Genomic DNA, 15,077 nt, shown 5'->3' with positions numbered 1-15,077 from the left:
TGGCAGAAGGAAGGAAGGAAGTGGCGGAAGGAAGGAAGGAAGGAAGTGGCGGAAGGAAGGAAGTGGCGGAAGGAAGTGGCGGAAGGAAGGAAGTGGCGGAAGGAAGTGGCGGAAGGAAGTGGCGGAAGGAAGTGGCGGAAGGAAGGAAGGAAGGAAGGAAGGAAGGAAGGAAGGAAGGAAGGAAGGAAGTGGCGGAAGGAAGGAAGGAAGGAAGGAAGTGGCGGAAGGAAGGAAGGAAGTGGCGGAAGGAAGGAAGGAAGTGGCGGAAGGAAGTGGCGGAAGGAAGTGGCGGAAGGAAGGAAGAAAGGAAGGAAGGGGCGGAAGGAAGGGGCGGAAGGAAGGGGCGGAAGGAAGGAAGGAAGGGGCGGAAGGAAGGAAGTGGCGGAAAGGGCGGAAGGAAGGAAGTGGCGGAAGTGGCGGAAGGAAGGAAGTGGCGGAAGGAAGGAAGTGGCGGAAGGAAGTGGCGGAAGGAAGTGGCGGAAGGAAGGGAGGGAGGGAGGGAGGGAGGAAGGAAGGGGCGGAAGGAAGGAAGGGGCGGAAGGAAGGGGCGGAAGGAAGGAAGGGGCGGAAGGAAGGAAGGGGCGGAAGGAAGGAAGGGGTGGAAGGAAGGAAGGAAGGGGCGGAAGGGGCGGAAGGGGCGGAAGGAAGGAAGGAAGGAAGGAAGGAAGGAAGGAAGGAAGGAAGGAAGGAAGGTAGTGGTGGAAGGAAGTGGCGGAAGGAAGGAAGTGGCGGAAGGAAGGAAGTGGCGGAAGGAAGTGGCGGAAGGAAGTGGCGGAAGGAAGTGGCGGAAGGAAGTGGCGGAAGGAAGTGGCGGAAGGAAGGAAGGAAGGAAGGAAGGGGCGGAAGGAAGGAAGGAAGTGGCGGAAGGAAGGGGCGGAAGGAAGGAAGGAAGGGGCGGAAGGGGCGGAAGGGGCGGAAGGGGCGGAAGGAAGGAAGTGGCGGAAGGAAGTGGCGGAAGGAAGTGGCGGAAGGAAGGAAGGAAGTGGCGGAAGGAAGGAAGGGGCGGAAGGAAGGGGCGGAAGGGGCGGAAGGAAGGGGCGGAAGGAAGGGGCGGAAGGAAGGGGCGGAAGGAAGGGGCGGAAGGAAGGGGCGGAAGGAAGGAAGGAAGGAAGGAAGGAAGGAAGGAAGGAAGGAAGGAAGGAAGGAAGGAAGGAATCTCTCCCTCCATCTAAAGAATGGTGTGAGGGTAAAGGAGAAAAGCAACAGGACTCATGGGCTGTGAAGATGAGAGTACTTACAGAAATTACCAAAAAAATTTTAAACAAAAAGGGTTCATATGCAAGGATTTCTTATGTATGTAATACTATGTACAGATTGCAATCTGAGTCGAAATAAATTACATATTCAACAAAATTTAATAACTTACTGAGAAATAGTGAGACACAGTTTTTTTTACCCAAGTATTCCATGGCATTTTTTTATTCCAGATATCAGTTCACCTACAGAATTCTAATAATTTTGATCATGTTTAGAAGCCAAGAAGACTTGAAAATAATCAGAACTTCAAAGAACTGATCACTGATAACAGATACATACTATATGCAGTCTAATGTCTTTCAGTGCTCCTATACATTGAAAGAACAAAAAGCAGTCAGCTTTTCTACTGGACATACAAGCTCGAAATTCTGACAAAAATATGGTGTTACACAGCAATGCAAATTTCTCTCTTAAAGCCCATTCTTATGGCAAATACCATAGAATCAAACAATAAAAAAAAACAGTGTCTGTTATCACAAAATATTTCTGTTATCACAGAATACAAAAAATGGTCTGTAGCCAGCTTTGAGTTCTGGCTGTAGGGTGGCTTGCACATGAAGAACTTGGCAAAAGTCAAACAACTGCCTGGTAACCAGATGTTGAAAATTTACTGCTAGGTGCTTGCTGAATGCTGTACAGAAAATTTGGAAGCATTTATTTTTATTATTTTTTTACAATAGGCTGTATCGCTTTATAGCAGTTGATAATCCAGCCAATGCCTTTCACTGTATTTTGTAAATTTACTACAATTCTCCCAACCTGAGACTGCAATTTTAATAAGTTCCATTTTCTTCATGATGATGTGACAGAAGACATCTATTAATTAATTTGCAAACTAAATCGCTTTTTCCTTTGAATGAGATGTAATTACTATATATTTATGGCAAGGTTTAAAAACAAAAGGCAAAACTATTTATCATTTTTCCTCTACACCACCAGAAGCTAGGAGGGAAAGGGTATATCAAGATCCAAAGGAAAGAAAGGAAAGAAATAAAATTTATGGGTATGTGGTAAAAAAAAAAAAAAAAAAAAAAAAAAAAAAAAAAAAAAAGATATGGCTGTCTAATGAGTCTATCTGTCTGTTTAGGCTTAGATGCTGCAAAGGTCAAACACACCTCAAATCAAGTCAAATACCAAATGTACTTAATCACATTTGAAAGGGATGATCTACAGGAACTCTACAACCAGGTCTAGATCATCTTCACCTAAATTACTTTTCTTAGGACTTATTTTTTTAATTAAACAAGTAGAAAAATTTTGAACTTTGCTTCTATGACTACAAATCTGGTTTTATTTAAGGTTCTAAGAAGTTAAGATTTAATGTTGCCTAATTGCTTTATCAGTTTTCTCAATATAAATTGTAACTTCAGTGCCATGAAATATGAACTTTCAGAAAATCAAGTTTCTCTATAGATAGGCATATGAAGCACATGAAGGAATGATGGAACAATAATTACGTTCCCATCCTGTTCTTTGTATTATGTGAAGATATTTTTATCAGTTTAAATCACTAAGCATTCAGCCCTAATGTGCTCTCTTCCTCAAAATGATCGTTTCCAAAAGAGATGGAAAACTGGAAACATTCACACCACAAAGTGGTCCTTCCACTTTGCTGTCCTTTCCTGACTACTTTAATGAATAACGGTACAATAAATGCTTTTACAGATATTGTTTAACTGTTCCAAATAGTACAGATATAAAACAAGATTAAGGAATTAGAAATGATAAAAATTTATCTCTCTTCATTCCTTTTTCTCTTAGATTTCCTGTGGGCACAGGAGATTTCAAAACCAACACTGCTGTTTATACCAAATCTTACAAAATAACCTAGAGACAAAATCTCACCATACAGATTTAAAAATTAGCTTCCGTTATAACCAAGTGATAAATTCACTCTGGGCCATTACTTTGGTATAAGAGATGGAAGCACTTTTCCTCTGTTAAATTTGGTACATTGAAATCTGGAAGAGGAGTAAGAAAGAGGAATAGACAGCTCTCTACTGTGTAAGTCTGACTTTCCCATTTCCCCAACAAGATGACAAGACTTATAAAAGTCAGGAGATGGGACATAAAAGGTTATCTGGGTGTCCCATATTATCTGGAAGTCAGAAATCACGTGGTACTTCTCAAAAGAAACAAACAAATTGCTGTAAAGGGAAATAGTTGGGTAATTCCACTACCTGAACTCACATTTTGGTCACTAGTTAAAGCTAGATGTTTTTGAGGAATTAAGCAAGAACAGGTGCATCACAGGATGGAGGACCAGACATACTGGTAAGGCCAACTTCTGCCTCATATAGTCTTTAAATTTTCCCTAAATATTTTTTCTGCTTTCTTTATTTCTTGTTTTTCTAAGACAAACACAAAGTAGAACTGGAATAGTGACAGGAAAAATAAACAAAACAAAAACCATCACACTGTAGGACTATCAGGTCACGTTATAAGTCCAGCTACTCCAGAACTCCATAAAACATTGGCCCTTTGCCCACTTCAACACACAGTCTCTTGCAGAGTAAGAATTGCATGTTTAAGTCTTTGTGCTCTGCTTACAGTTCTTTTTCTTGTTTTCCATATCCTAGCTACATTTCACAAAAAGTTCCAAGATTTGTTCAAGCACGGCTTTCAATGAAAGAAGACTGACAATGAGATGACAGTCTTTCATAAAAACAAACTGAAAACTTTTCTTGAAACATCCTTCTGGGACCCTTCTTGTCCTTGGGTAGGATTTTTGCGTGTAAGTAGGAGATAATGCAGGCTGAAGAGATCCCTTTTTAAAAGTTTTTCTTATTTTCATTAGGCTGGTTCACATGAGTTCTCTGGGCCCCTCAGTGGAGGATTTTAATCACATTGTGTCTTTTGTGCTACAGTGATCACAATGCTAATCTCTGTAATTCCACATTTGGGAGCACACTTTTCAAAGTGTAAACAACTGACAGTGACTTCAGAAAGAACATTTTTCCAGAGGGAATCAAAGAGTAGAGTCACAGAGAAGCATCATAAGCCAAAAACTGAAAAAAAATTCCCATGACTGTACAAAGAAAAGTAAACCATCCTCAATTTCCTTCCCTTGTGCTGTAGAATGTGCATGAATAAAATACATGCGAATAAATTTTGTGAGGGAGAAAACTTTACCCCTTTGATCAGACTCAACCATCCAAATAAAGCCAGCCTGGGGAAAAAAAACCCCATAACTTTAAAGAAAAACGTAATTCCTAAGGATCTCCAAGCGTGATAAATGGCAAGAGCTCTGAGATAGTGGTGGAGTTGTGTTTTAATGCTGTTTAATAGCATTTGCTATTAACATAATTTATACAAGGATGTCATTGACTTTTAATTCCTTGAAAAGATGATCTTTCATAAAACCAGTATTAATGAAATCCTTTATACCATTATGTCAGCTTGCAGCTGACTTTATGGGATCTATTGATGCTTCAAGTGACAAAATGCTACAGCATCTGACTAAATTTAGGAAGTAAAAGAGAAAGGCAGACCTATAATCATTGCCCACACAAAGAAAAAATGGAGGCATCGTCCCAGTTCTTGCATTAGCTATCCTAAATATCTTAAGATATTTCTTCCACATCAATAAATTTACACTGCACTATTAAAAAATGGCATAACTACTCCACTCTTGATTTCAGGATGCAATACAATTGTTGCTTCAATGCTCTAACATAAAAAAATTCTATAGATCTGGAAAAATTATGAAATGCAGTCTGAAAATGTAGCAAGGAGCTGAATTTGGGACAATGCACCTACTATGCTTGCCATGCTCCCATAATTCTTCAAATACATACCACAGAGGGTCACAGAAGGACTTTAATCTACAAGGCCAGAAAATTGCAAGATAATTTTTTTTTTGTCCACACCAGAAAGGTACAGCATTACAATGAATGCAACTCTCTTGACCTTTTTTAAATTATCCTACCTACCCTTTGCACTTTTATATAAGAACTACTATATGTTCATTTGCATATTGCTCATCTCTTCCTCTAGTTTGAAACATGACATACTTTAGCATTTCATGAACTATCCCATTTATTACAGAACAGTAAAAGGACCTTAGATCAAAAGGAAAGTACTATACTTCAGTGACTGTGCAATAGTATGGACTGGGCTCCCCAGCGACTGTGTCATGGCATGTTCATTAGAAATTTATATATATGTCACAAAAAATTATGAAATGCAAGGTTTTAGGATCATGGTGGTGAAAATAGTTCCTGGTACCTCACAGAAAGCTAAGGACTGGTAAGATTTCTGATTGAGATTTTCTTTGGTGAATATAACTTATCAAGAAAATCTTCTATAAGCACCAGGAAAGCATTAGATATTTTGTGTAAAATTTTAGGGTTTAGTTATTCAAGACTTCACAAATACTCAGGCAGCTCTGAGGCCCCTTAGTCATAACAACTTTAAAGATATGATCTAATCCTCACAGAAGTGCCTTTGCATTTAACAAGTGTTGGTTCCTTGCCTGTCCCTCCAACAGGTTATGCAAGATTAGGTTCAATTTTCTTTCACTTCCACCATTTACAAAATTTCTCAGGATCCTCTGACCTCAACACCCCACAGGCTCGCAGATCACTCTGGAAGGCATGAGGAGAACGGAGGAGAGGGGATTGTGGAAAATGGTCTTCCTCCCCTCTTTTTTTTCCCTCTGCACAGCTGATTGATCAATCAACCTAATCTGCCCAGTCTACCCAGTCTTCATGACCAAACAGAAAATGGCTATAGAGTGCACATATCATTTCTATAATACTTTGTTCCCTCAGTATGTTTGCCAGAACTTCTTGAGACCAATCAGGCAGATCAGTGAGATGATGAATGCCTTTGATATAATTGAATATAAAATATAATTGGATTTTTTTTAAAAAGTGATTGGAATAACACAAGGCTACATTTAGCACTAGAGGTTAAAGAATGTGCTACAGAAGCTTCATCCACGCAGTATTTGTATTCTGTGGGTGATTACTGTTGTCAGCAAGGGCAGTGAGGGCTGAAGGAAAGAGCAGCCAACATTTTAACAAACAAGTATCTTCTGCATGGTTTTAGTACCACATATTCCAAGATCCTGCTTTTTACTTTGAGGTGATGGCAAAAGAAACTGCTGTCCAGAGATCAGATACGGACTGATATTTCAATTGAATGGTTTACAATGACAGGAATTTTTTTCTATATTAATATTGCACAACTTTTAAGAAGATTACTAATGTGTGATTCATAAAAGGGATTTTATTGGCCTGCTCAACACTCAAAGAGGAGAAGATTTCCCATTTGGGCTTAAAGTGTTCTCAAGGTTTTGACAAATTGTGTAAAATAATCAAACTTAATTCCTTATGACTAATCAAATCAAACTACATTCACTTTAATTCTGTAGGAGTACCTCAATTCAGGGGTTTACTGCTTTTTTTCCCTTTTAACATTAATTCCCTTAATTAATTCATATGAACATTTTAGAGAATTGCTTTATAGAGAACGCCTATACATTAATTTCTCTCTCATTATTAATCATTAAACAATTTCATTACTGTCCCAAGAGTATTCAAACTTCACAATACCACACCCTTTTCAGGGTTTTTTGCTTCATTTTGGAATATCTGCAGTGCACCTTAAACCACTGAGAGAAGTATCATTGTAGTAGTAAAAGTAGTAGTAGTATTAGTAGTAGGTAGTAGTGATAATGGTGGTTGTAGTTAGAAGGAAAATTTAAATGTGGTCTAGAATTACCAGGAGAAGATGATCCTTGGGATAATACAAAAAATCACAGTAGAATTACATTACTGTAGAGTTGAGATTCTAGAGATTAAGGAAGGTGTTGTGGTTGCCACCTCTGGTCAAGCAGCAAGGGCCAGATGAGCCCAGGCACGTTCCACGCGGTAATATTGGGATCATATTCCAATATTAAGGAGCAGAAATTATTAAGTTTTATACTCCAAAACCAGGAAGTATTTGCATGGGTGTCTAGTTCCTAAACAGGTAAACTTGTATTTTTACTTCATTGCAAATGCAAGCTTCACTCTGATATGCTGTTTTTCCCATATACTATTTTCCACAGTATTACCAATCACAAAATCAGTATCTGCATGATACTGATCAGTATCTGTTATCTGTTTCTGTATAATCTGTATAATCAGTATCTGTTATCTCTTTGTTTTGACTGGAGCTTCAGGAGAATTAAGATTGTTGAAGATCTCATGTTCCTTCTTTGAGGATTTCTGCGTTCTTTTCAATTTCATTTTGGCTTGCTGATTTGCTCTCTACCACCAGAACGTCCAAATTAGATAAAACAGAAATGCAGCACCTGCCTGAGAGCAGTCTGCACCATGGGAGCAGGCGCTGCTTACCTGTTTGACCGCGTACACGAGGCGCCCGTAGCAGTACATCATGACCAGCACGGGGACAGCCAAACAGAAGATGAACAGACAAATGATGTAGGATGTGGACTCGGCCGACTCCGAGGACCAGCGTACTGAACAGCTCGTGCCTGCACCTTCTACCCCATAACTGCTCCAACCAAGCAGAGGTGGCACGGTCCAGACCAAGGAATAAATCCAAGAACCACCGACAGCCAGCAGAGCCTTGCGGAAATCATCGCTGCGCTTGTGGCACAGGGTGAGAGTGCTGTATCGCTCGTAGGACAGCACCGCCAGGGAGATCAGCGACACGACACCTGCAATGAATTCAGCAATAGAAATGTTCACTTCCATTATTTTGCATGTATCCATTCCAAGTCCCAAGAAAGCAGATGGTTTTTTCGGTTATTATGCATTTGAAGCAACAGTGAAAACTATTTCCATTATTCTCTATATGTTAATCCTCACTGCTCCTGGTGGCTCTGTCCATCCTGTCAAATTTTGTTTAACTCAGATTTATCTTACATTGGAAGACTTTTATACTTGACAGATATTCATCTTCTAGTCAGGTTTTCAGCTTTATCTGTTTTAGTATTACTCAGGAGAAATCCATTTTCTATCTGAGAGAATAAAATGGTGAAAGATTCCCTTGATAAAAACTATTCAACTTTTTAAATCCATAAGCATTTTAAAATAGTGTATTGACTTTTACAGGGAAAAAAAATGCCATATATTTAAGACTGAGAGTCCGAAAGTGAAAGAAGCTTTTGCTTCTTTTGCTCTCCCCATCAGCTAGATGAACCTTCAGTTTTGACCACTCATATATGGAAAAAACAGACAACCACATCATGACTGAGATATGGCAAGCTGCAACTTTATTTACATACATATTACACAATCAGGTTTAAAAGTGGTTTAGGTCAATATTAAGCCTTAGGTGTCATAAACCCATTATATCTTGCAGAGGAAGGCTTTAAAATTCTGGTTGTAGTATATTTCCATTCTCTTTTTCAAGTTTTAGCAGCCAAGCCCCTCTTCAAAACTCGGTGGTTTTCCATGGTAGGTTCTTAGTCACAGCTCAATGGAGAGGGGTTTGTTATTTCCTATGGTTTTCTTCTCCTTGCTGCTTCCTTGAAATTCTGTGTGAAAAAACACTGGATACCACTCCCAGGACTTATGACAGAAGGAACTTGTTTTGAAGAGCTTTAAAACCATATTTTAAAACCAGATTTTCCAATATGCTTTCCAGTCCCCTTACTTTTGCTCCTGTAAGAAGAAAAACCTGAATAGATCAATGTCAGTCCAGCTCTCCATGAGTTTTTTCTTGATCTTTGCTATTAGCAGCAGCCAACTATACAGCAGCACTGATATATAGCCTGCCAAAATTCTCTGCTTTTGAGTGGTACCTACTCCCAGAAAATGGGTTAAAGGAAAGGTGTTCTTCAGGGCAATCCATAGCTGTAATCCATTTTCCCCATTTAACTGTCAGCTTCTCCTATAGCTGTTTCCCAAGCATGGAATAGAGGTGAGTCAGAGACTTCCCTTGGGAACAGCACTACTCCATCCTTTACCTGGGAATGAAACCCACACACAAACCCACACAGAGCACAGTGGGATATTTTCCCCAGGCACAGCATTTTGCTCCACTTTTCCTTACAATTCAGTGACTCATTTCTGAGTTAACTGGATGCAGGCACAGCTATTTCTGTCATGCTGACAATTTGCAGTTACTTAATGCAGAGCTGGGTAGGCAAAGGACCCATGGGAAATGCAAGCACTGCTTGCTGCAATAGGATGCCTTATTTCTCAGGGGGAAAGAAAGCAAAAGGGTGTGTGGAGAAGGCAACTTTTGAAGAAGAAATGTCTTTCTTGTTACAAGAGTCTACTAAATTATTTTCTGTACATTACTAGGAAGTCAGTCCTAAAGAGTAGATACATTTACAGTAATAGCTCCACTAAATTCAGGTGACTTATAAACTTGCTTTAAAGCTAAGCTACTTTAGAGACAGGGAGACTTTCTCACCATCCCTCACTTAATCTGATTTCCTACATAACACCACTCTTGAAAGCCCTTGGACTCGAAAGCAAAGAATCTACTACTCTCTTCATGCTCCCAGCCCACACTTAATTGTCTTCACTTTCTTAGAATTGCTGCTTTCCATATTTTTATCTGCTTGACTAAAGAGCTCCTCTCTATCAAAAACATGTAGGCACCTAAGGCAAAAATCCAGATTTTATATTTGAAATTTAGGCCTCTGTCAGGTGTTACAGATCTATTTCTGTTCTTTAGATTAGACAATCACGGACTAACAGAAAACTGTCTCAGAACAAGAAATCTCTCCCTTCCCAGCTGGGTGCTGTACAGCAAGGATCTATTGTTCTCACTGTACCTCTGATGGCAATTGAGACTGCATTTTCCCTGCTTTGATGAGACAGCAAGTGAGCTGTACTTTTGTGGAGCATATCCTACATTCCTGCATGTGTGGGGCTGCCTGAAAACCCAGACAGGATGTTCAGATTTCCCTAGCTTGGGGCCCTGCTTCCTGGATTTCTGCTTTCACCGTGGGCTCTCAGGACCAGCCTGGCTGCCAGCTCTGCCTGCTCATCCCTGTGGCTGTGCCACTGCCCAGCAGCTTCTTCTGGTGTGTATTGTCGTGATTTATGGCATCATTTACACCACGAATGCAGGATTACTTGTTTTCAGACGCAGAAAAGTTCTGTCTTCCACCAGCATAGAATTAATGTTCAGATATTAAATTAGGATCATGGTGATGTTAGTCAAGAGTAAATCAAATATTAGCAATCAGACAAACGCACACAAGTTGCCTTTAAATTATAGAAAATAATTTTCTTCTCTATATAGAAGAAAATTCATGACATTTAATTGCACATCTTGGCAGGAGCCAATTCATCTTTGCTCAACTTGTTATTGAGTCCCACTGACATGACACAAACTACACTTTTCTCTGGAGGACAAAAATTGTAATTTATGGAATCCCAGACCACAAAAGCTCATGAAAAAATTCCATTATTTTCAAGTTCAGCACAGTTAAGACTTCAAGGTTTGAACTTTTTAATAACACTACAGTTAATACCACTACACACTGATTTCTATTACTTTCAAGACAAGGGAAAATGAGGAGTACATTGAAGAGGTAATTCATAAGCAATAAAAGAATTCAACATTCTTTATGTGGTTCAAACTTAGTAAGTCCAACTAACTTTTCAGAAAAATTAGAATTACTTTGAAAGAACTGGTGCTTTGAAAGACAAAAATATAAATTCAAATCCAAAATCCAAATAAAAAAATTAACAAGTACAAGTAGCTTTTTCCAACAGAGAGATACATTTGGTTGAAATGGCTGAGTAATTAAAGCACCTATTACACAGGTGAGGAAGAAACAGGAACAACAGAGGGCTCTGTAACCCCCTCTGTTACTTTGTGTGACATTGGGTAGTGAACACAAAGTCACAAGACATGCCCCAACAATGCAGCTCCATCCGACCTTATTGATGGAGGGCATTTCACCTTAACACAGAAGCCAAGACTGATCAAAACAAAACTACATCAAGAGTAACCTTGTTGCAATGTTGGGACAGAGCAGCTCCAATGTCCCTGGTTGCTAAGAATATTCTCAGTTTTTGAATTAACAAAAAAACCCAACCAAACAGTTGTTTTTTTTTTAATCTCACTCTTTTATTAGTTCAGTAACTGAATCCTGGAAATACACCACTATTCTTTCATCAATTATAACAGATACTCGTGTATTTGACTGAAACAACATTATTTCATAAAAAAAGGCAAAACCAGGTTTTGTGTTCAAAACTTAATTTAACAATGGCTGGAAATAAAATATGAGGATCGGGTGTGCATGACCTGTCAGCTTGCAGTGAATGAACTGCCAGCAAAAAACCTGATGATTGCCTTGTCCTTTACATGCTTTTCTTGAGCACCCAGTGTCATGCTCTCCATAATTTTTCCAGGTACTGACTTTAGACTAACAGGCTTGTAGTTTCCTCAGCCCTTCCTCATGACCTTCTTGTAATCTGTTTTGGCTAAAGTGGAATAAAGCCTCCCAGTTTTCATTATGCTTCCTAGCTTTGCATACAGAGTTTTCTTAATGCCAGGTGCACTTAACAGTTGTGACCTTTGTTAGAAATCCTGCAGCTATCTGGTATTCTACTTTATGCACTATCTGTTGCAGTTGGAGGAACTAGTGAGAATCTCAGCTTAAAAACAAAACGCAATTAAATACTTTAGGATTGTCTCTAAAGAAAATAATTGAGTGCAATCTCCACAGCACTAACAACCAAAAAACAAATTTAAAAAATTAATGCAAGCTATAAAAAGAAGAAAATAATTGTAATTTTTATGCCAATGTTTTATTTATTGAGTAGTAACATTTATGACTGTGTAGACTGTGTATATTAATTTCAAATGAATAATTTTTTCTAGAACTGCAACAAAATTAGGTTCACAAATTGCAAATCTAAATGCAATTTGCTTCCAACAAACATTTAGAGCCTCTAGCTGATACCTAGACAAATAACTCCACAGGAGTCAATCATATTGAGAAATGTAATTTGCTCCCCCAACATTTCATGTACACATAGGAACAAAAATGAGATTCTCATTGAACAGTACTGAAAAATGTCAAAAATTCCTGTATGCAGATTGCATTACAGGAATAGATAATTATTCAAAAGTTAACCATGGAAATATGTGACTTTGATACTAGCTGGGTGTGGAGCATAAACCTTGCTACATGGCAATTAGGTGCAGTGAGCAGAGTGCACGGAATTTAATTTCAAGTCATAAACCAGGAGAGACATCTATTTATAGGGCTATCATCTGAGACATTATCTATTATTTGCTTTTATTTAAGGATCTGTACATTTCTCCCTGGCAGCACAGCAGAGAGTATGCTGTAAAAGGCACAGCAAATCATTACACTTTGTTCCCATGGGTTCTAGCTAAAAGTGTTACATTTTCTCATTCATTTTTGATGGTTTATGCTGCTCACTGATGTAGCAACTGGAAAGGAGATGCAGCTCACCCATGGTCTGGAGGCTGAAAACCTCCAGAAAAACCTGAGAATCCCAGGAATTCAGCCTACACTGGATCAATGTTTTGACTTCTAATTTAGACATATATGCCCCCTCAAATGGCCTCTAGGTCATTAGACTACATCATGGTTTGAGTCCTGGGGCTTCCTGGAGCAGTCCTCATTGCATGTGGAAAGGGATACCCTGCACTATGTTCAGTTATCAACATTGGCTGCCAGGACAAAGTCAGGGTGGTGGCCGTTCCCATGCCCGGCACCACCTGGTTTCTTCACATGAAGAAAAGCTGTTGGGCACTTTCTGCAGTCAGCACTCCTGTTCCCAAGCCTGAGACAATGAAAACCATGATGGACAAATCCCCCAAAAGCTGGATAATCTGTGCTGTGATGCCTGTTTTTTTCCCAGATCACTGTGGTTCAGTTCCATGCGACACGGCCACTTTGAACTGTTCCGCCCTGCTCCACCTGGCTCCACTCTGCTCCTTTTGGCTCAGCTTGGCTGGAACCAGGCTCCCCTCCACCCCTCTGTTTCCCACAGATGCTTCCTGCCCCGCCGCTGCTTTTCAGCCCAGTGTCTTGGAGACACTGCCAAGTGTCTGCCACTTCAGAACCATGTCGCCAAGCCGTGTCTTGGAGGAACTGGGAAGGGGACAGGCAGTGGCAACAGAGGACAGGGTCCACACAGCTGATCCCAGCAATCCCCCCCGTGAAGAGAGAGACAAAATGACACACTTCCAGGGCGGCACTCACCTTTTCTTTCCCCCGAAACCATACCTGCAGTGATGATGCAAGTGTTATGGAATAGCAACCTGGACACATCCAAACAGTGCTGAACTGCACCCCCTCTCCACAGCCAGGACACCTGGAAGGACAACATGCAGCTGGAAGTGCAAGGGGAACGTGAACCAGCAGCTGGCAGCAGCTGGGACCCACCCAAAGTTGCACCTTTCCTTTTGAAGTCAGGCCACCATGGACAGTGAACTCGGAGACACAGCAAGCAAGGAAGAGCACTGTGCTGGAAGGACATTGGTAGAGGTGGAAGAGGAATGCTCTGGTCTCCACTTACAAATGCTGTGCTGGTAAATACTTAACAGGAGAAACAGGTAAGTCTCAGAAATGTTATGCATCATTACATAGCTATGTTCCCTTCTTTCTAATCCCTCATTTTTCAGCTGCTAAATCTGCTGTTTCATTAGCTGGAAAATATGCTAAAAAGCTCTGTGGCACAATAAGATAGAGGAAGTTAGATTGGGATACACCCCAAGTTGAGAATACTGGGGAATCCTGTGTTGAAGTATTCTTCTGCTGTTTTTTCTGGATGATACCTTTCATTGTGCTTACCCATGGATGTAAAAGCCAGAAGAATAGCACTAAGAAACAGCTCTCTTCAAATGAAGCCTCTTAATACCTCAAATCTCACATTCTGAGCTTAATTAGAAGTTGTTCTACTGAATGATGTTACATAAATATGTTATTGAGTTATACAAAGCTCATTTGATCAATGACTCAGTACTGTTTTCAAGGGAAATAACTTTCCTGAATATAAATGAAAGCCTTTCTGATAGTTCTCTACAGAAATAAAATACTCCACACATGAAAATGAAACATAAAAAATTTAAGCAACTTAAAAGTCATGACATTTCCAACATATTTGCACTTCTGTATCTCCTTAGAAGTCTTTCTGAAAACATATCTTAGTATCATCTGCCAGGGACTATGCATGAAATACAATTTGTAAGTCTAGTATTCACAAGAGAGGTTTAGAAGCAGCGAGATGTAAAAAAAAAAAATAAAACAGTCTTTTTCTAATGGTTGCTTATTCTTCAGTTGCAATTCTGTTGCTCTGGGCCAAAGCATCTTACCTAACAATTGCCAGAGCATCAGAGACTTTGTAAGAGCAATCCATTCTATCATCACCTTTGTTTCCATTTTCTATATACCACTCAACGTTAATACTTTTAAGTAAAACTCTTGGGCTCTGCTTCCATTAAAATCAATACATTTCTTCCACAAAACCACAGTGGTACTCACTCCAGTAGCTGCTGCCATCAGAGATTTCTTTGCAAGCAAGGAGGTAAGAATACTATAATGATAAAAGCAGAAACTTTCAAAAGTTGACTGATTGACTTGGTTTCCTCATAGCATATTGTCCTGGGGTGACTTCAAGATGCTGAATTGTATCCCCATTCATCTGTTTAGCCCAGTAAAAAGTTCTGCACGTTTCAAACTAGATCTGAGGGCAAAGGGGGTGAGAAGGAAAAGCAGCAGAATTTTTTTCACAGCTGTATTCAAAACACAGAGATAAGCAGTGCTCTCAGAGTTCTCTGCTCTACAGATGGACAGGGAGCTTCCCCTTGCTGTTTTTGCTGGTTTTTCTCTCATTACCTGAGGCCAGAAGGTTTTT

At 39.8% G+C, this 15,077-nt stretch overlaps 1 protein-coding gene across 1 annotated transcript in view; it reads right to left on the bottom strand.

Moving 5' to 3' along the window:
- Positions 1-15,077, bottom strand: part of LOC102066016 (pinopsin) — an 83,119-nt gene that overhangs the window by 45,637 nt on the left and 22,405 nt on the right. Inside the window, exon 3 of the mRNA XM_005488026.4 lies at positions 7,602-7,927. Coding sequence (XP_005488083.3) covers positions 7,602-7,927 — 326 coding nt within the window. The remainder of the gene's footprint in view (positions 1-7,601; positions 7,928-15,077) is intronic.

The sequence above is a fragment of the Zonotrichia albicollis genome, chromosome 2 (genome assembly GCF_047830755.1).
Source record: "Zonotrichia albicollis isolate bZonAlb1 chromosome 2, bZonAlb1.hap1, whole genome shotgun sequence".
NCBI classification, from domain to species: domain Eukaryota; kingdom Metazoa; phylum Chordata; class Aves; order Passeriformes; family Passerellidae; genus Zonotrichia; species Zonotrichia albicollis.
The sequence above is the reverse complement of the archived record's forward strand: the minus strand, read 5'-3'. Positions and strand labels throughout refer to the sequence as shown.